The 22,923-nt window shown below is 40.3% G+C and overlaps 1 protein-coding gene across 14 annotated transcripts in view; it reads right to left on the bottom strand.

Moving 5' to 3' along the window:
• The window catches only part of KALRN (kalirin RhoGEF kinase), a 465,057-nt gene that overhangs the window by 192,159 nt on the left and 249,975 nt on the right, over nt 1–22,923 (bottom strand). For all 14 annotated transcript variants that reach the window (XM_088168302.1, XM_088168303.1, XM_088168297.1 and 11 more), the window contains exons 10-11: nt 21,258–21,380; nt 2,991–3,182 (exon numbers count right to left, since the gene is read on the bottom strand). In XM_088168302.1, the coding sequence (XP_088024428.1) occupies nt 2,991–3,182; nt 21,258–21,380 (315 nt within the window). The remainder of the gene's footprint in view (nt 1–2,990; nt 3,183–21,257; nt 21,381–22,923) is intronic.

Below are 22,923 nucleotides of genomic sequence, written 5' to 3'. Positions count from 1 at the left end.
CTGAGCAGTTGAGTGTGGAGATGAAGAGGTGGGCAGAGTACAGGTGAAGCAGTGAGAAGTTCACAGTAATGAACTCATCCACACCTGGGAATTACCACATCAGAAACACAATTCACCTGTGCTAGGAAGACTGTCAGAAGAAACATGTTCATTGCAGGAAGATATTTAGAATATTTCCAAAAAAAGAAAAATTGTCAGTAAGATCAATTCTTTCTACTTAATTTACCTTTTCACCAGTTTTTTCTCAATAGGTTAATAAAACATGAAATAATGGGAATCTGTGAAACTTAGATAAAAAATGCATTTAGGCCATAGTTTCCCACATCAAGGCCAAAAAAATATGATGGGAACTTCTTTTCGTTTCCAAGGACGTAAGAGAAAGAGCTGTTCATAGTTGAAGAAAGTTTTAAGAACTACAAAGGATTAAATTAACAATAATGGGTGTTATTTAATAAGTGAAAACGTCTTCTAGAATCATGCAAAATATGTCAGGTGTTAAACAGGTGAACTGCTTTGTCCTCACTCCAAGACACTCTCAGGGGATGGTTTTGGATGGTCATAGCAAGTCCAGCCTCAGGCCCAGCAGGGCAGGTAAGAGGGCAAGGAAGGCTTGTGTGAGCTCCAAGACTGAAATGGCTCCTGGCAAACACCAGGAATGGACCTCAAATCTCCTACTATTTTACTGCTGCTGTAGCAAAAGGGTTCTTTGGCTTAACATCTGCTGTGATTTAAATGGAACTGTTATTATTTAAATTTACATGTTTTATTGTTCATATTGAAGAATGACAATTACAGTGGTTAACTTGCCATTCTACAATACACAAGAAGGGCCAAGCAAGGCCAAGCAATAACTCATTTCTACCTAAGCCAATCTATTTAAAGCATAAAAAGGCAAATACAGAGACAAACACGTGTTAAGGCTCTTCTGTTGTAACACTTTACTGTTTGTACCAATTCCCCCCAGCAGTCTTTTGTTACTTCATTGTGTCTGTGGGGATTCCCACAGATGGCAGACAAACACTAAACCTGCAGCAATTTCCTCACTTAACAGTTTTGGTAAAAAACCCTGAGATGCTGAGTTATGTGGGTTTCACCAGCGCAGAGACATGTCACTGAAGGAGCCAGGTGGTGGCACACAGTGAAAACCACTGAACCTGCAGAAAATCAGAATTTGGCCCTTACAGGAGTGAATTAACACAGGGGTAAGTAAACGAAAACTTCCCCGTGCAGAGCTCCTGGACATCCTCAGACTTTGGGAAATTCTTGGAGACTGAACAACTTTATCAGCTGAACCCAATGGCTGTCATTCGTTATGATGGACAGGGATTCCTGTGCCCACCCTGACTTTGCTGTTGTCCCAGCAATGCTACAGCTCCCGATGGGAGCCTCTGGGGAGGGAGTCACAGAATCATAGAACAGCTTGGGTTGGAAGGGACCTTTATAGGAGAGAGGCACCCAGAACATGTCCACTCTGGATCTCCTTAAAAATTACATTAATTAATTACTGAACTTTCAAAAAAGACATCACAGAACCAATCTGTCTCAGGGGAAAACATTAATGAGTCAAAGATTTAGCATTTACTCTTAACATCTAGAGAACAGCATTAGTGCTATTACCGAAGACTGGTTTTTAAAACAATTTTTTTAAAATGTGATTTTTTAATACATTTGCATTTTTGTTCACCAAAACAGAGCTTAATAACACTAGATGTGTAGAGCAGGCAAACTCCCCTCTTGTTGAAGAAGAACAGGAGCATAATGCACTGCAATCCAAATCACTTCATATAGGCAGGCTTTATTTCCCAAAGCCAAATTAGGCTACACAATACCAATAACTATCTATTTTTCACTACTCATCACCTGCATAGGTGAATCAAGGTTAATCACAGCAGGAAACTGTTGTGAAATAATTTTTATTGAGGAATTAACCAATTAAGTTTCCCCAGTGGCAAACCAGCACAGCCACAAGTGTTTGAGCAACTCTGGGAACAACAGCATTATCCAGAAGCTGAAAGTTAGCTGTATTTTAGTATCTTGCAGAAGCAGGATATAAAAGAAAAACCTTAATGTACCAACAGCTATAATGTACATTCTGTCAACTCCATCTTCCATACACATATAAATAAATACATGCATGTACCTTCTACTTCAGGGGCTCCCCAACACACTGAAGCCTGATATATGCAATTTGTTTGTAACATGCAAATCAACGAGCATGGGCAAAGCTTTCAGCTTCTCGGAGTATCTTTCTGATCAAGCTTGCTTTTGCAAACAGATGCTGCAGAGCATGAAAACAGACATCCTAATTCCATCTCTCTCAGCAGAAGCCCTATCTTTAAAAGTCACTCACCACTGAATGGCCTTTGGACTGCAGAAAATGTGAAGTATGCTTTAATTACATCCCCAGTGGCCTCCCATTTGACGTCCTGTCCACTGTATCTCCTCTGGCAAGTCAGTCTTATCTCTAGATATTTTTCAATTACACTAAACAGCATTTATTCAAGTCCTCACTGATTCACTCTATCAGTATGTGGCTGTTTTTTAACAGTTGTTTTGGAAAGTCAAGTCTGCCTCATTAACAATGTAAGATTTCTAGTAACACATAATGATATTAGATACATTAATTAACAGTACATTTAAATGGAATCCTCAGAGGATCATGCTGCTGGTATGTTTATACTTGGAGTGTTAATATCAACTCACGTTCTTACAAGAGAATTCTTGCTTTCTAACAATACATTCTAGTTGCAATTAAGCACCACTTGATATAATGTTGCTATATATTAGTGTACTGTTGCATTCATATGTTTCATTCACATTTTATTTCCTCTTTACAACAGTTACTCATATGCATGAAATGAACTGGATAATATCAGCCCTGTGTGGGGAAAATGCCTTTTCTCTGTGATCTGAGTTTTCAGAGACAGCCTCTTGCAGCACTCTACAATATACAGCAATGCACATCTGCACATCTTACATGCACATCTTACCTCTTTGGTGTGGGTATGGAAGGAGACTGACATGTCCAAGAGAAGTTTCCTCTGTTCCACCCTCCGGACAAAGTCCTGAATCCGAACTTCCAGATGCCGGGCTGCTTTATAGATCTCTTCAGGGTCACATTCCCCAGTCTGAGCCAACTGCTCTGCAGCCTCCAAGAGCTTGTCTGCATTGGTGTACGTGTTCTACCAGCAAACAAAGCAAGAAACACAGTATGAGTGATACAACTGTGGCAAGTAAACCCCTGAAAGACCCTTAAGTTTATCCTTAAGGCATGGAAGCAAGTGATTACAAGAGTTTTAAAACAATAGCAATATTTCCTGGTGGCATTGTCATCTATGAAAGGAGAATGTATAAAGCCACGTAGACTAATGCCCGAGAGTACATATGAAATAATTTCTTATTTGCAAAACACCACCCCAACCCAATCCTGCCAGGCACAGCAATAGGACTTCCTCCTTGTTTATTTCCAAGTTCCCTGCAATTTCTCAAAGATAATGAAATGAAGCAAGTGGGACTCACCAGCTCAGAAGGCTACAGTGCCTCACATGACACTCAGCCTCCAGCTTGCTGTAATGGCCTCCCAACTGCTCTCACATTACAGCATGTAATCATGCTAGCCAGAGATGTCTCAGCCCCAAGAAATATTTGCCTTTTACTGGCTTTTGTGAGACAGACCATGTCTTCAAGCTCCTTCTATGGTTTTGTCCTCTTGTCTACTGTTCTGCATCAAATTTCTAGATGGAGTGAGTCCATGTGATTTACTTGCAGCTGTTAGTATATAATGCTCATTTCCAGTTTGCCCAGGGCACGCTCCTACCCTACATTACACAATAATTTGAACACTGCACTGTCCTGAATAGATTTATGCCACAGCCACAGCTTTTATGATATGAGGTGTATGACTCCCACTTTATAGAGAGGGAACTGAAGAACCCAGAAGCAAATTAATGTATTCAAGACATGATAGACTGTCAAGTAAGAGAGGGGAACTCCATCCAACATACCTGAGATTTCAAGCTGCCCATCCTTTCTCTCTTTTTCACATCTCTGGAAAAGACCACTTAACTAATACACCAGAGAGTCTCATGAATAACAGGAGAAATGGAAAGTGAGTGCAGTAATCTTCTCCAGAACCATGGAGCTATGCTTTAGTCAGTTTAGTTTAGCAAACTAAACAAAGCCAGCCCTTGCTGTCATATAAAAGCTTTCTTCACTCAAGATGAGGCCAATAGCTCTTTGGTATTCAACATTTAACAAAAATAAGGAGAGGCAAAGGTATCAGCTTAAGGCGCTTCCATTACTGGGCTAGATCTTTGAAACTGCTTGGCATTGGCTTGAGACTGCTCCCTCTGGGAATTTTAACCTCTGCTTCAATAGTGGAATTGTAGCACTTTCCTTGTCAAAATCCTCCTCAGTTTAAGAATGCATTAACTTGATGCATATACACAAAATACCTCTGAATACTGTGGACACACACGCACTTCTGAGCATTACATGAACACTGTCAAGAATAAAAGCCATGAATCAAGCCATGCTGTTCCTACTTAGACAATATCCTGCAGCAGTCAACAGTTGTTATTTGAGAAAATGTTCAATACAGAGATGGAGCACTCACCTCCAAGTGTTTAATGGGGGAAAATATTTCCAGTTATAAAAAGCAAAAAGAAAACATCTCATTCACTGTTCATTTTCCCAGTTTCTGAGGGCTGACTATAAATATTCGGTATTTGCATTTCTCCTTTTGGACTGCAAAGAACATATTTGAGACAGTTTTGTTACCAATAGTAAATTTTTATTCCCTTACTTTCAGGCTATTGCTATAATGGTAGGCTGTTAACAGAAGCAAAATTTTATGTTTTAGTAATCATTTTTTGGAAACCTCTTTAGCTAAGAGTTTGTAAAAAATGTTCCATTTAATGTGATCTGAATTAGGGTCCAGTTTCACTTAACAGTATCCTTTCTGAATGATCCTCTTCCAATAGTATTTGGGGCAGATGCCAAAGCTAGCACAATTTTTCAAAGTCTAGTCCACTCCAGGGTTTTTCACACATTACCACTACAACAGCTCACACACCAGTCCAGCTCCCAGAGCAGAAGACTGTTCCTGCTTTTATTTACTGTACTTGTAAATGCCTTCCCTCTCTCCTTGTGGCAAAGATTTGGGACACAAAACAGTTTTGTTGAAATGCAGTATGGACACAGATTTGCTGCATTTGTCTCCAAGAGATTTAGGTCCATCTCTGCTGAAAGCCATTACAGTTTACTGACTCCAACACGTGCTGTGTCAAAATCTCTGTGGATGAGACGAGTTCACTGATACAATGAGCAGATGTAAATACACAGCTGAAAAGGCCATAGGCTGGAACCTAGACTTTGGGGGAGAAAGAATGAAGACTGGCCTCAACAGAGGCCTCACTGCACAGACAATAAAAGATGTATCAGCCCCTTTGCATTGCACAGGGTTCTCCAAGGTAAAGGGGATTTTCTGCAGGGAAGCTGACTGGGTGTGGAAGGAGCCATACTCAGTGTTTGCCCTGGGCTGTGACAGGCACTGTCAGCCCACAGGGATGCTTTCCTGAAGAGTGCATACCTAATTTTGGCTATGTTTGAATAAACCTGTCATGCACAAAAGGTTTGAAAACAGCACATTTTGAGTATGGAGACATTTTTCTTCGCCTCTTTTCTATCTTTGTCCACTGAGGTCACAGGTAAATCTCTGGATTTTAAAAACAGGTGCAGTTTATGATAGGAAAACCAACTAATGGTTATATTTCTGCCATTCTAAAAGGCAAGTCTGGTGCTGAGAGATTTCCAGCTCACTGTTGCAGATTTAAGAGATTTAGATACATTTCAGATAAGCAGCCACATTTGGGAGTTACCCACCCTCTCCTTGAACTCCTGAGCTTGATGTGCTCATCAAAAGACTATCCCCTCTTGTCAGCTGTTGAAATGTACACACAGCACTGGCCAAATAAGCCAGAGGTTACTCATTTGCTGAGAGCTTGCTCTACTTCTGTTTGTTTGCTTAAAGTGCACATAAATAATACCAGACGTTGTTACACATATCAAATATTTTCATGTACATCTATTTCGTTGCAAGCATTGAACTAAAGCACTGTTGAACCTAAGAGCTTCATCCTGGTTGGTGCTATAATGCTGCACTGCTTCCCTGCTCCCTGCATTTTCATCCTGAGCTTGCTCTCTTGTTAGTAAGCTCTTTGGGGTACAGACCCTTATTTTATTTGTTTGAAGTACTTTATACTTTTTTTTGGTGTGATATAACCCTGGATCAGGCAGGGGGGGAATCCGAGAGAGAATTAAGTTGTACAATAAAGAAAAGTATGAAATGCCTCCTTGTCCCACTGTCCCCAGCCAGAAAAGGTTACCTTGGATTCCCAGCCCATCTGAGATCCGGCAGGAACACAGGATCTGGCACATCTGCAAACTCGCATTAAGATTCAAAACTCTGGAAGAAGGCAAGATCTAATACAACTGCAGAACCAAATTTTTGCTTCTAGAAGGCAGTCATGGCTGTTCCCTTTTCTGCAAACTGCAGACCCGTGCAGGTTTTCTGTAGTATCCTAAAGGAGGTGACACCAAAAATGACTAATCCCTACAGAAGAGATACCTCCAAGAAGAATCTCTCCACTTTATCTGTGATTATTTCCTCACAAACAATAATAGCACAAGTTACCCAGAAAAAAAAATGCATGAGTTATAAAGTTACATGCTTTCTGAAATTTTAGGGTTGTGTGGCATTTTTTCTTAATATTGTATTAACCCATGAAAGAACTGTCAAACCCTTGAAATTCTTGGTGAACTGCTAACTGGCATTCCACACTTCTGCACCATTTCATGCACAAAACCAACTTCCACCTCATATCTCTTAATAATCTTGGTAGACCAATCTTTGTCTAATGACCTATTTCAATCACGAAATCTGCAAACACAAAGAAATATATCCCTATCTATATATATCTTTGTGATCTTCCTCACATGTTTAAGGTATCGATCAATTTAGTGCAGCATTTTCTTTTTGGCCCATGTGCTTTTACAGAAAATTATTCCATGTAGTTTTTATCAACTGCTAGGAATTACACATGTAACTAGTTTATTGCTGCATGTTTCTAGGCTGATTACATTGAAAATAGCTGTGTCCAGTGGTAGTGCAGGGCTGAGTTCATGTCCTTAATCTAGAGATGTTTTTCCAGGACAATCTGCCCCTGAATACTGTTTTACAGCTGTTTATTTTATTTGAGGAATTTTCATGGTGACTGTCTCCAAGTTCTCCAGTGTGCTGTGAGCCATTTCCATTAGCCAGAGAAAGATGTTTCTTGTAAAGATCAGGAGGAACATGAGGAGGGGGAACAGGGCAGGTGATCAGATAAATGATCACATTAAACACAAACTACGTACCCCAGAATTCACTTCCCAAGTAGATATTGAGATAAGGGGAATGAGGTAGCACTAGTCTGTATTTATCTAGTTCTGGGGCTGTGCAAGGCAGTTCCAGGCAAAGGTTCCCTGTATTGATTCAGAGAGCTTTGTCACCTGGGTTTTACCATGAAAAAGGCATGGAAGAGATGGCATCTCTGGAGGCCAGGAAGTAGCAACTAGAGAGAGTAAGAGGACTAGATTAGATCTCATATTCTTGACTAAAGATGAGTTATGTGAATCCCTTATTATGCCTGCAGGCTGAAGTTTAGGAGACTTATTAGGCTTTCTCTGATGTGATATCTCCTTTATATTCTTTGGAGTTGTGACTTGACTCTTCAGTACCAAAGATGAAATGTCTGTATCAGCACTCCTGCTGGAAAGCTGAGATGGTGACATAAAGTTCAAAGCCTGATCCATCTCTTAGTGAAAACAGTAAAAAGCATTTTACTGACTTCAGGGAGAACTGGGTCAGCCTTCTAACCATCTCTCCAAGATCACAGGAAAGAAAAAATGGCAAAGGGCTAAAAATAGAACTCTGGAGGACTGGTACCTGTTCTGTGCATAGACAGCAAGTAGAACTCCTGCCCAAAGAAACTACAGCACTATTCAATTGGCAAAACTATAATTATAGAGCTGATTCTGCAGTTCTTGTCAAGCTTTATAAGCTACTGTTATCCTTAATTATAAAGCTCAGTTACTGCTATCAGATTCTTTGCTCAATCTACTTTGTTAAAATTAGCTCCAGTATTTGTTGAGGTTAAGTGATCTCACAGTCATGCCTTTGTGAAGAATTATATCTTTAGTAACTTGATATTCTAAAGCTAAAATAAGTGACCACAATGAAATATTTCTTTGATAAATAAATCTGGGGTTTAAGGAAGCATCCATCTTTGTCAAAATTCCTCCTCCCTCAAGAAGGGCAAAGGCTAAGTGCATATGATGATCTAATATAAGTTGTGATTTTATTCCATTTGAATTGCACATAATCAAATCAAGACTTATATTCTTACTTGTGCTCTGTGGTTCTAATTCAAAACAGGCTTACCAGGAATTACAGTTACAGAAGTTACAGGCAGAAAATTTCTCTGAGGTGATGCAGCCACTTGCTCTGTCACTACCAGATTGTTCCCCACACTACATTAGAATGGAAACTTCTTCAGACCTTTTAAAAAAATATCCAGGCTAATGAAATTTCCATCAGCACCTTCTTCCTCAGACTGTTCTTCCCTTAAATATAGCAATTCATCTTTAGTTTTCCTTGACATAATTTCACCCCAGTTCTCCTTGCACTGATATCATGCTGATACTAATGACTACTTTACACCTCCAGTAAATCCATTTTTTCAGTGAATTGTATAAAATATTGTGTATAATATATTATGGATGTATATGTTTTGAATACAAGCATATGGCATTTTTCAGTCTTTATCAGATATTAAATATTCCCCAGAATGACAAGGTGGATACAACCCAGATTCTTCACTGACCGTTGTGAAGAACCAGATATTTTTCCATGTATTGTTACTTTTATTCATGATTTTCCCTCGGGGTTCACATACAAACCAAGATGAATTTATTATTTGAATTTAAAAGGGTGACACACATTACATCAACTGCTGAAATGCTAGACAAATTGATTAAAAGCTACCCCTTACCTTCAAACTAATAAATAAGCAAGATTAGAATTAATAGCTCGGAATACATTAGCTAAAAGAATTCCTCTTTGTGCTATTTCATATTGAGTGCTTACTTTAGACTAAAAAAAAAAAAGTTGGCTATGGTGTATTTCATCCCACCAATTGTTCATCTCCATCAGTAGTGCACTCATACATCAAGCAGAAAACACTCCCATTACCACAATCATACTAATTAACTCCAGTGTGATCACAACCATTATTCAATGAAATGCCAGTGAAATATATAGTGAAACAATGTTTTAAATTACATTTAAAATCACACATCTCATCCAATATCAATAAGTACATAAAGACACATAGATACACATCTGTGTGTACATAGTACAAGCACACAAGGAACAAAAGCTTGCTTGGCAAAGATCTACACTTCTCAGCCATCTTCAGTGCCATGCTGAGACCAAGAGATGTGGACAGGTGGGAAAGCAAACTGCATGTAGGCTCACTTTGTGTTTATAAGGATATTTCAGTTTTTATTTTCTGCCATCTTACGATCTTCTGGTAAAAGCATATCAAAACAGAATATTAAAATGAGATAATGAAATACTCCTGCTATTGCAATATTTTATGGTCTTTACACGGATCTGTAAGAATTAGGGACGATATCTGAAATTGATGATTATTGGCTAGGTTTTATTCTAGTATTTTATCCTTGGTAATACACATAAAAATAGCTTGGTCCCTTCACTTTGTGAACATCCTTGTACAGGAACAGGAACGTGAAAGTGAGCAGCAGCAAGGAAAGAAGGACAATGAAGACAATAAAACAGTAGTTTTGGTGTCAAACATGAAACCAAACTTATATCGCTGAGTGTTATGCAGCACAGTGAGTGCACCACTAAAAGAGAATTATCACTGCCCAATTTCATAATTGAGTGACTTGCAGAGTGTACAACTGAGAGCTGCTCCAGTGACTGTATGGTAACAGCCTTTGAAATTCAGCAAAAATGAGGAAAGCATTTTCTTTTGTGGAAATGACAAGGGAGCACAAGAAGGCAAACTGTCAGGATTGAAATGCAGCTCTTTTTGAAAGCTTCTTAAATGATTAATATCATCAAAAAAACCCAGATGTTTCACAGCAAAGTTCCACAACTTCTTTATGATAGGGGCAAAAGGGAAGGCAGGTGGAGAAATAAACATGGAGCAGCTCCAAGGTGAGCAGCAATCCAGGAGGGCACGGTATTTTGTGGCCCAAAAGCTCAGATCACATTTTTCCTGAGCCCTACAGACACGAGTACAATCATGACAGCTTTGTCAAGTCTGGTTGGTCTCTGGAACTGAAATAACTCCAGGCATTCTGGGTTTAATATCCTGCTCATGGTTTGGAGATTTCAAAGACACAGCAACAACAGTATTGAAAGGCTTTGGACTCTCAGCAGCACTGGGAAAAGCCAGCGCCAAGGACAACTGGAATCATGGTTGCCTTAAAACAGAAGCAGAAATAAACTTGTGAGAATGTGAATTCTGTGCCTTTATTTTTATAAAACCTACTTTAAATAAGACAGCAAAGAATTTCCTTTCTGTTTCCCCCTCAACCACTACCCTGACTCAGCTATGCTCTTATTTCCATTAATGTGAAGGTAGGTTATAACACCTTTCCTGAAGCCCATTTGGAGTGGCATGGGACTGTTCATCAAATGAGATAATGTTTAACAGAAGAAAATTTGGCAAAACTTTGACCCTCATTCTCCTGATCTTTCAGCTTAAGAATTCCTACAGCTGAATATTGAGACAACCAGTCTGGACTAGAACACAGTGCTGCATATATGTCACATAAAAATCATTCTTTCTGTCTGGTAATATATGACAAAAATGTAACACAGGCTGCTGCAAAAAGGTAAGTGTACCACTAATGCATCACAGGACCTCCAGATTTGCAGTGAACTCTTTTTTTGCCATAAGTGAAAGGCCACTTCTGACAAGCAAACTGATTGTTGGCAGAAAAAATACAGAGGAAGATACGCCACATCCTTTTAGCACGGTCAGTGCACTGCTGCTACCTGAGGAAGGATGCAGAGAGTTAATTAAATTTTTGCTGCTGCTCCTTTGAAATACAGGTTTCCTCTCTGACACACTGCATTGCATCAGCTCCCGTGCACCAGCCCAGGTGGGAGTGGTGCAGGAGATGCTCTCAGTGAGGGCATCACATCTTGTGTTGCCATGTCCTAGCACTGTTTATATTCCCTCGAGATTCAGAGGGAAGCAGGGAGCCCCTTGGTATTCTCCTGGTTCCTCCAACTTGCCCTGTTAAATTTAACTTGTAGCAAAGAATCACTTAAAAATTCATCACTTAAAAAAAAATCAATTTCTTTCCGGAATAAACCTCACACTTCAGTACACTGCCTGCCAGAAACAAACACATAGTTAGAATTAAACACCAACACTTCTGTCCTGTTCACAATTTCAGTATTTCCATTTTGCAAAGGAGGTTTCTCAAAATACTTTGTGAACAGGAATGGTAACACATCATCTCCCCACCACTCAGATAACATCCATCCCCATCTCCCTGCTCTCTGGACCTCAGATAATTGCACGGACAATGCCCCTTTGCTATCTACAATAATAAAACAGTCTCCCCCAGCTTCAAGTAAAATTGAAGTAACTTTTTACTTCACCTCCTTGTTCTAGCTGAGCATCTTTAGAAGCAAGTCAGCAAGACGGTCCCTTTGGATTCAGAATCTCTTCACTGTCAACATTAATTCATCTCTCTGTCACGGTTTACACACTGGAATTTGTTTCAAATGAGTAGAAACCATTCTGTGAATCTTATTAGATTTATAAACCAATTTTTCATCACCTTTACTTCCCTGACATGTGAATTGTTTATATGGCTTACCCATCAAATTATTTCTTCAGAGGTGCCACCAAAGCAGGATAGACTAAAGGCTTTGTCTTCCTAAAACTTCAAAATATTAAAATTTCCTGTAACACCTAGGAAGATGTATTACATATTAATATTGAGGAAAAATGGAAGAAGGTTTCACTACCCTGGAAGTAGCAGACCATTTTATTTATTTCATACCAGACTTATTCCTATACTTTAGAAAAGTTCCAGACAGGAACTAATATTTTTCATGTTGGCCAGAAATCACTCACATGGGGTGCATTTCAAAAATGTGTTCGACTGTGTGAATGAAATTCAATTCAGCTTATCCATAAACAAAACAAAGATTTAGAAAGATACCATGGTTTTATTTCTGGCTCTTATTAGGGGGCCACACATGATCTGAGATAAATATATCTTAATAATGACTTACAGTGAAAGATCTGGTACAGAGGCGTTCCCACCAGAAATTTTCATGCTATAAAATGTACTGATTTTTGGCAAGTAGTAGATCTCCATGAATACTGCAGGCATATGAGATACTGCCTCTATAGTCAACATCTGCCATTTTTTTTACTGTTAAAAAATCCTGACAGATTTCTAGTGCATTCTTTATTTAGTGTTACTGAGCCCTTCTTCCTATCCAATCCCCTTCAAAAATCCCAAATCATCCCCCAAAGGATAAGACTGGCCATGACATGAGACAAAAGCAAAGATCAGAGAAATTCTCTTTGAATTGTCTTTTGATCTCTCTCTGCCTGCTGCCCGTGTGCCAAACCCCACCCTGGAGGCATATCCAGCAGGTCCAAACAGCAAGTCCTATTCCTCTCAGCATTCTCATCCCAAAATAATCTCCTTTTTTCACATCCCAATGTTAGCACACAAATTGGATTCTACTCTGTGATCTGAAATACATTTTTTTTTCCTGTCTCACATTTACATGCGCCTATAAAAACCCTAAATTTGCAATAGTTAAATGACCTACTGACCCAATTCCCCATCCCAAGGGGGAGCACACTCGGGAGAGATGACTGGCATTTCAGCGTGGCTGCACAGCCCTGGCCGTGCTGTGAGGCTGCTTCTCTCCCCTTTGGTTTTTCATGGCTTCAGTGCTCTGCATGACAGAGCAGCAAAACCTGAGCAGTGCCCATCACTCAGTGTGCACTGAGAGGCTGTGCTGTGGCACAGGTAAAACTGTGAATCCTTTGGGAAAGGGCCTAGAACTGGGAGGAGCAGCTCTTCTCCATGAGTCAGAAAAGATTATTTTTTCCAAAGGACAAATGGTGTGAATGCATTCCTGACTTGTAGTATTTATCTGAGCTGTTTTTTTGGTGGGAACAAACACCTACCTCTGATTTTTAAAACGTTTCAATTAGGCCTATTTTAAGCCTAAAATAAACCCGAGAAGACAACAGAAAATAAGACTGAGATGGTACCAGACCCTTCCTCAACGTGGAGCACTGCAGGTTTCCTGTGCTCAACTTTGAGATGTGGGCATTGACAAATCCAAGCTCTGGTTGTCAATATAAATCCTGGCCACTGGCAAAATAACCAGGAGGCAGAGGCCAAACCCCAGTGCTTTCACCATCTCTCCAAGCAGACACATCCTTCATTCCACCCAACAGTGCACTTGCTTCAGCTGACACATTTAACATGAAGGCTGCACATCCCATTCCCTGATGTTATCGAGTCACAACCACCCTTTTACACTGTGCACTTCTGAACTGAGCCTTGACATTACTCCAGAGGAGACAACAGCAGGCTCAGCTCTCTGCTTGCTGCAAAGCTGGGGATCTCACCAATGCCACAAAGACTTACCCATGTTGCACAGAAAAAAACCAGCACTGACAAAATCTCATGCATTGCTCAAAACACCCTGATAAAAATGAGAGTCGTGTGTTAACAGGAGCCATTGTTCTGGGGCATGCAGTGGTTTCTATTCTATCAGCTGCATACTAAAACAGGCAGGCATGCTAAACTAACACATGTGCACACACTCGCTGACAGTTCAGAGACACCTCCTGTCTCAGTTCCTGACTTCTTGGAAATTGGGGAATTGCAAATTCTGCAATTTCTTTCCCTCCAAACAAGTTTAATTTCAAATGTAGAGGCATAAGAAGGCTGATTCTGCCTGCTTTTCTCATGTTAATCTTTGAATTTCTCTCCCTAGCTCAGCAGGGGAGGAGAGGGCTCTGTGTTTCTGCATGTGGTGCTGCTCTGAAACAGACACTAAACAAAGGTGCCTGAATGCCTCAAACCAGAAGCCATTTCCACAGTGACACAAACCAGTGCTTCCTTGGGACTTGGTTATGCAAAACCAGACCTCACAGACCACAGTTATGGAGGGCAAGATTAATAGCTGGGTTACAAGCACTGAATCAACAAGTGAAATATTGATATGCACATTAGGATTTTTATCCCTATTCCTATGTGTAATTCCAAAAGAACTCTGTAAATCCACTGAGGTTGTCCTATCTTTATACAGGGAAAATTATCACAGGAAAATAAATTTTAAAAATAGGTTTATGTGCAATAAAAAGATAGTTGAGTACTTTCAATTTATATATAATCAGTATAAAACCTCTGCAATAGTCTCATAATGCAAGTGTAGTTTTTAGACAGTTCAAACACCTGATGAAGGACTAAAACAACATTCTTCATCTGGACGATTAGAGATCTATGATAGTGAAAGAAGAGAGGCACAATCACACTGCCAAGCAGCTTCTCTGCAGTGTCAAGCCATCAAACTGATTCTCCACTCTTCAGAACAAGTTAATTATAAGCAATTTATCTGAAATTGGAAATGTGATTTTGTTCTAAATCTTGTGCAGCAGAGTGATCAATGGAACTCAGTCTATTTCCAGAAAATTTGTACAGTGATAACAAATACTTGAAATCTGTCCTTGATTTGCATACAAATCCCCAATATTGGCTTAATCTACATTAAATTTCCTTTTTACCAATGTCTGCAAAGCAGCACATTTGGTATTGGCAGCAATGTCACAGCCAGTTGTGCCATTCTCCTAAAGCCATCACTGGCTGGCCTAGAGGCAGCAGCACAGCCTGGAGCATCTTCTTCTACTGCACTAGAACAGAATCACAAAGTAAAAATGCTGATACAATCCTCAGTGCCACTCCTGTCCCCTTGAGCCTCCCTGTTATCGATAGCTACAAGAAATTGAAGAGTACCAGTCCACCATCATTACAAATGGGACTTGGACATTGCTGCAATTAATCTCCTGGAATCGATAAGGTACAGTTTGATAACCTACTGACCTGCCAATAAGAAGAGCACAGAGAAAAATGACCAGAAAATTTTAAAAGCCTTTAGATGATGATGGTTTTCATCAATACGGACAGGTCAGTCAGAACAGCAGTGGTTTTTTAAAGTGGGTATATTTCACAGAAATTGTCAGAGCTAAATACCTTTTGTTTCAGCTCTAGGTTTATTCAGTTGATACATTAGTACCATATCGAATATATTTTTAGTACTTGGTTTATATAACACATCAGTGTTATAATTTTCCAGTGTTCTCTTTAAGAAGTTTTGGGCCATGAAGAAACAAATTCCAGGATTTATCTTCTTTAGGAAACATTGGCTGTCTTCTGATTCAAAAAGAAATTAGTTCAAAATCTCAGAATTCACCACACAATAGAAATTCTGTTTTACAGAACTTCCAGAATTAAAAATATATATTTCTTAAATAGCTTCATTGTCTCCCTCTCTGCCATGGGAACAGCATTATGCATTTACAGGGAATTAAAGGAACATATTTTAAAGACACAAAAATAAACCTACCCAAATAAACCGGTGATAGGAAGCTAGCTCCTGGCAATTGTAAAAAAATGCACTGTGTTGCCAAGACTTGAGATTTTATAGGGAGCATTTAGATTGTGAATCATGCTGCAGGAGGTTTAATGAAAAGATCCAGCTGTCAAGTAATTTTGGAAGAGAAGAAATAGGAAAGAAAATCACCTTCAGCTGGAAGTGAGATACACTGAAATGCAAACTCAAAGACATGGCATAATAGATACAGCCCTTCACACAACTGCCAGGCAGATCTCTGTGCCGTTATAGAGCCTGTCTAAAAACAGATTCCCTTCTACCAATCGATCATGGAGTGCCACTGGCCACCAATTCAACTCCATTGCTTCAACAAGATTTGCCAGGCTTCTGCTCCATGGGCAAGAGTCTCCATGGGACTGATGCCCAAAATGTGCTCTGAAGAGTCTTTCCTTCACACTTCCTCAGGGAAAACACGGCTCACATGCCCTGCTCTGACTTAGGTCTGGCAGTCAGGTCCCCACAGCATCAATCCGACCCAGGCAATCTGCCCAGCCCTTCCCAGCCTTTCTGGCTCCTGGCCCAGGCTGTGAAGAACCATTTCAGGGTTTCTGCTCTTGCAATGCTCTCAGTGGTCCCGAGTCACCCAGAGGCTTCTACACTTCATGCACAGAGCTGTACCATGGCTCCCATGATAAACTATCCGGCCCCTAGGTATGCTGTTAGGAGCTTTTGGATCCAGCAGTCCCTACATAACCTTCACACACAGCCCATGTATTGGCAGTTCCACTGATCTCTGCTGTCTGTGACTGCCAGATGCAGCCTGATGCCAGCCAGGAGGAGAAAACAAGAGTTCTGGAGCTCCTGCACCATGGTACAAAGGCCTGTGTAATCTGCTGCCAGTGGGCATTTTTTCGTCTTTGAGTACAAGTGAATACATTTACATAAATGAAGTGAACAGGAAAATGCAGATTACAGCTTCAGAACTTGCTAATGGCCATGTGAAGGATGATGAAAATAAGAGTAGACCTGATTTTTTGTTGCCTGTCTCATGCTTTTGTTATTTTAAAAAAGATTTGGCATTAATGAAAGTACAGTTATTATTGCCAACTTTGAGCATATTTACCAGGTTTAATTGTCTGCTTTCTCCCTGTTTTGGCTTAATATTTCATTCCACATAGGATTTTAGTCACTCAACCCAAAGGGAAAACCCAATATGCCCACCAGATAGGTCCCAGAATTTTAAAAAGTAAAACAAAATAATAATTAAAAAACCCACCCTAGGACAATTCTTCCTAAGTGCTCATTATCAACATGGACTCTTAATTTACTCCTAGCTGTTTTACATCAGTACTGAACTTCATGCCAAGCTTTAGAACAACGACATCCAACAGAGCTGGAATTTGTATGGGAAAGCACTAGGTTTTTATCCTGAAGGCCAAAAAAGTAGCTGTTTGCAATTCAGTTTTGGCCTGACTATTCCATTACCACACTTAGTCTTAAAGCAATTCAAGTAAAACTGTGTGACTGAGAGGTCACAGAATACTATTTTTACCTGCAAAATTTCTTACTGGATCCTCTGGATATTCCACATGACAAACAACATAACTGTATTTTTTCAACATATCTGCACCTAAAGTTCTTTTTATTTGTAAGGGCTTTTCAAAAACTCTGAACTGCCAGTATTTTAGGAACAGCACAGTGGAGGAAGGGAATATTCTAGAAAGGAATATTGGAGAACAAATCACTTCTTAGATGAAGAACGTCACCTGAGTTTTTATTTCTTATAGCTGATACAGGACTTTGGTTTCCAAGGTCTCTGCTGAAAGCCTTCACTTGCAGAAGATACATTTACCACTCTGAGATGAATAAAAGGAAGAGCTGAATCTTAAAGGAACTGTGCATGTACACAAAAGTTAGCTTTAATGGTACAAAGCCAGTGTTCAGGTGTTTAGTCATCATCTTCCAAAGCTGTCTTGAAGGAAGGCAAGCACAGATACCCAAGAACAGGAATCAATGGCTTCTCAAATGCCAGACTGTAATGTCCAGCATCTGTCTCATATTTTGTCTGGCTCTTCTTCTTTGCAATAATTCAAGAATAGTCCACTGCATTGCATTTATGCCTTGGCAAAATGGATCCCTTAAAGCTTTCAAAGTCAGGAGTAGAGGATCCCACCCTGTACCTACATCAAAACTGGTTTAGACATAAGACCTGAACTGAGAGCTGCTGCCCTGGACAAACCCCATGAACTCTGATGGCCACACTCAGCATCAAGTCAACCTTCCTACTATGTTTGATAAGAAGGGACAACCCCACGCATTTTGAGCCAAGGCTGTTCAGAACATGCACTTTGTTGTGCTATTTCACCTTATAAACATCAGTGCCTTTGGATTACTGCGAAAAATACACCATTGCATGCAGACACACACAGGTACTAAATGCAAACGCAGTTGTAGCTGTGAGCTTCATGTGACCCAAGAGCCTTGAGAACAGCTTCAAAGATCTGAGAGCAGCTTATCCCATAAACACAGATGACAAGCACCACCTTGACTTTAACCATGGACCGCCCAGCTCCGCATTAAAAAAAAAATAAAAATATTAGGGGGATTGTTTTTCTGGGTGACCTTGAACAACTTGGGTTTTGGCAGGGGTGGGAGAACACCATGGGACACAGAGTGAGCCAGCTTCCACTTCTGCTTCATTTCACAGCGAGACAATGTTTGGCTGGTTTGGATGAGGAACATCGGCTGTGTTTCCCGTTAGGGCTCGAGCTCTCCAGCGCACTGCGAGTGCCATCTGCAGGTGCAAATCTGCACTGGTCCCCGGCCCGAACCGGGACGAAGATGAACCACGGGAAATATTAATGCACGTCTGAGGGAAAAGCTCGTAAGGCAGAAAGGCTACAGAAGTGCTCACACCATTCGCGAAACCACTCAGACCTGTGGCAGCAGAATGCCAGGGATTATCAGAGCAGCTTCCCCGGACATCTCCTAATTCTGCAGCAGCACAAAGGCAGCAATCCTCTCTGTGAGCAGAGGAGGATGCTGAGAAGGCCACCTTAACCTCTGATTACTGAGGATGCAATCAAGAAGAGAGGAAAATGGTCTGTGATTCTCTCTTCATATACGGAGAGCAGGGGAAGCACTTCCAACATGTGCAGCTCAGCTAGACAGTGCTGAAGTGTTGGGAGGCTTTTCCAACAGGAAGGTATGCTGTTTTCAGGATAAAAGCCCTGAATAAGGAAAAGTTAGAGAGCCTAAAATGAAATTATCTTTTGATTTACAACATTAACTGGCTAGACTACAGCTACCTGATTTGCAAAAAGTAATTCCAGCCAAGCAAAGAGGCCATCATTGGCACACTGTAGCTACATCCAGAGTGATATTCTATTCCTTTGGTGATGTCTTGATAACTCTTGGCTACAAAATGTCAGCAGGCACTGTGCTGTGCCCAGGTTGGCACTTCCACAGAGGCAGCCTGCAAACAGTACCAGCACCGACTGAGAAACAGTTGCAGGTATATACAAGATAACAACCTCCCTCCCAGGACCTCAGGCTTTTCAATCCAAATTCAAACATTTGCCATCTGCGCCTTCCACATAGCATAAATACAGTCAGAAAAATTGCCAGAGCTTTGTCTAAACAGCAGTCGTGAGAGAGAGAGACCCCAAATTACATTCCCTATTGCCCACAACACAGTGCTGTAAAATCACTGACATTTTCTGAGCACAGCTGTATGCAGGAATGTGATCTATTTGGGCCATGCCTGATTGAATCATTACATCCAGATTTATCAATCTGCAGTTTCTAATCAGACATAGAGGGAGCACATTCCACCTCTCAATCTAGTGCCATGGCAGGTCAGTCAATCAGAGTATTTCTCAGCACAGCAATGCCAGACACAAAACTCTGATTTTACACACAGTAAGGCAAAACCAGAAATGTTTTGCCCCCTGTTAAAAATGTCAAGAAGACTCCTGAAAATTGCTTCTAGTCTGACCTTTGCAAACACCCTCCAGAAACAGCAAGAGATAAGAACAAATATATCAGAGCCAAAGAAAGCGGATTTTTAAGAATAAATTTGGAATCTAAGGCAGGCTAAGCATTTTTATCAGAGAACTGCCAATAGGAATTACTATTGCTTATATTGTTCACTGGGTGTGTCAGGTGAACACTTTTTATGTTGTTGTTTCTGGATTTTTTAAAAGAAAAACAAATACAACTCTTTTTACTATCATTAAAGCCGGTAATTAACATCCTGATGGGGGGAATGGGCAAACTCAACAGTTGTTTAGGATGGTGGCATATCTGCTCTATTACATAATGGGAAAAAGTCCTGCCAGTTATCCACCCTAGCCATGGCAAAGCTGTTTGACAGCTTGAGAAAATAACAAATATTTAAACTTAGAGTTAATTTCTAACCAGCTGTAAAGTGTTAAGAATCAAGAAGGGAGTTAGGAAGAATATAAATTTATTATAATCAAAGGGAAGAGATTTATTCCCTAGCTGTAAAATCAACCCCATTAGAAGTTCTGCAAGAGAATTCCAGGTGTGATAAATTTATGGACTCTCCTCTTGCTGTCACTATTACTCTGTCCAAATACAAGAGTATTGTACTCTCAAGTCCTTGACCTCAGGTAAAGGCTGAGATTCCTTTCACTTCCCCTCACTGCATGTCCCCACGTCCATTTCCCAGCACCACACTCCAGTGTCACACTGCAGACAGGCCTCATAAATTAGCAATGATATTCTCATGTGAATGAACCAGAGCAGTGTTCCTGTCAAAGCTCAACCAGGGTTCAACCTGTGTCAATTATGTGTAATTAGGATGCACCATAAACTTCATGCTCACAATCGTCCAGGCAGAGCAATAAGACACTCAGTGATTCTACCCATCAGCTGCAAAGGAATCAGATTCCTCCACTTTGAGGAATAGTTGTAAGATTTTAGCTTCATACCAAATTCCTGGAAAAATCTTGCTTACAGTGTTTTTTGAGGAAAATTTATAATAATAACAATAACAATTTCTACCTGTAACCATTGCCTCTCTGTCCAAAACAAAAAATCCCTTCCACATAATGCACTGAAGGATGGGAAGGGTATTTGTCCTTACTGCAAACTCTGGTGCTTCCCCTGCTTCTTGACTGCTGCTTCCCACCTTATGCTCAAGGCCCTCAGTCTCCACCGTCACAGTTATGATTGATTTTTCCATTGCTCTCACTCATAACCATTCTCCTCTATGTCCCAACAGAAAGTGCTACTTTCCCACAAGCTGCTTGTAATTTCTCATAGGCTTTGAGAGCTTTCATCGACCCAGAGTGGTGATTTTCTGATTGTTAAGTCCTGCCACTACCCCGCTCTGCAGTGTGCATGGCGACTTCCAGACATCAGAGACGGGATCCTGGGCAGCTCCAAATGACTGAAGACAGCACGACCCAAAACAGTGATAGCTTTTTCTGAATATGCAAAAGGAGTAACAAAAATCAAGCCAGCAGAAATCTCTGGTTCACACTCTTACCTGTGCTACCTCTTCAAAATCATCATGTCTTTTCTGCAGCGCGCGTGCTCTGTGTAGAGACTTCCCCACTCCTGTGTGTTTGCTCAGAAAGGCTTCCCCGTGATTTTCAATCCAGTCCAGTACCTGCCAGAAAAGAAGAACACCCAGTTACTTCTCCTGTCTCAGCAGCACAGAGAAACCCTGTGAGGGTGAGGATGGAACAGCTGCAGAGGAATGCCTTGTGCTTGCTATGGATGAACACAAGTAGCTTTGTCAAAATCCATCCTAACTGGAGAGAAGATAAATGCTCAAGGATGCTGCTGCCAAATTAGGTTTATTGAATTTTTGCTATTCAATTTATTTTGAAGTGTAGCTTAGTTATTGGAGCCTGGCAGATATTAAATATTTACTTTCACATAGATGACTTTTGGGGAAAGGGAATCAGAAATCTGGAATCTTTTACAGGAAGTACCATTCTCTGATGAGCTTGTGTAAACTGCAAAACAGCAACAGCTGATTTCACATCTCAGTGTGAGAGGTAGTCCAAAAGCATGGTGGATGGATGAATTAAAATCTATTTTATATGGGGAGAAAGCGTTATCACAGTTACTGGAATGAAAAGGTTAAAAAACCTTCACTGCAGACCATAAAATATTGACAATATGAACCCTCCAATTCTTTCAGGTTCTTCTACTGAGTTCTAAATGTAACTGATCCTTATAGAAAAGTAGGATGACAAATGTGATACTCTGAGGGTTACAGAGGATTCTCTTTTAAAAGTATGATATCTCTATGTGCAGCAGCCATGTGGAGTTTCGTCTCACAATAACACTGACTAAAATTTAGATCAAATCTCTTTAGGGTCTACTACAAGCTGGAAGAAAACCCCAAACTTGACAATATAAGGTTGGAAAATTACAGAATGAGATTGATACTCTTTCTCCATGTCTTTCCAAACACACAGAAGCTAAAGGAATACATTGTAATTGAGCAGCACTGGTATTTCTGTAACAGGTGGGACTTCAGCAAGGAGCCCTGCACTCCCAGAAAGTTCTGGATCCTCAATGTGGCTGATGTCAATGGACTGGGATACAACAGCTGGAACTGCTGTCACTCCGAAGGGACAAGACACTGCAGGCAGCCCCAGGACTGTGACAGTACCACAGATATTATGGATTAAGTCCAGAAATCTGCCACTGGAGAAATGGAAGATGAGATTATTTATTTATTTATTTATTTATTTATTTATTTATTTATTTATTTATTTATTTATTTATTATTTCAGGCAACTAAATTATTTCAGGCTTTTCGTGCTTGGTTGCATAGAATCTAAACCACCTGAGCTCTGAGCTTTTTTTGTAATGTAGATCCCAGGCATATTTTATAGGAAGTCCTAATTACAAACAAAGTTTTTTATATATATACTTCCGTTACAACCCTATTTCTTTATAAAGAAAAGCATTTTAAAAATTAAAACAGTATGTTTACTAACACATTTTTTTACCCACAGAGTAGAAGTAATTTCATAAAATGGGGTAGCAAAGCACTTATGTCCTGCAGGGACAACATGTATTTGACACAACTGACACTGTGGGGATGAGGAAGCAGGACCAGATGTGTTGGCAGTTCAACCATCACTTCCTGCTTCCCTTTCTTTGACCAGCTTGTGTCCCATTTTCTCTGGGTA

Source organism: Sturnus vulgaris, chromosome 7 (genome assembly GCF_052056855.1).
Source record: "Sturnus vulgaris isolate bStuVul1 chromosome 7, bStuVul1.hap1, whole genome shotgun sequence".
Taxonomy (NCBI): domain Eukaryota; kingdom Metazoa; phylum Chordata; class Aves; order Passeriformes; family Sturnidae; genus Sturnus; species Sturnus vulgaris.
This window is presented reverse-complemented; position numbering and strand designations above follow the sequence as displayed.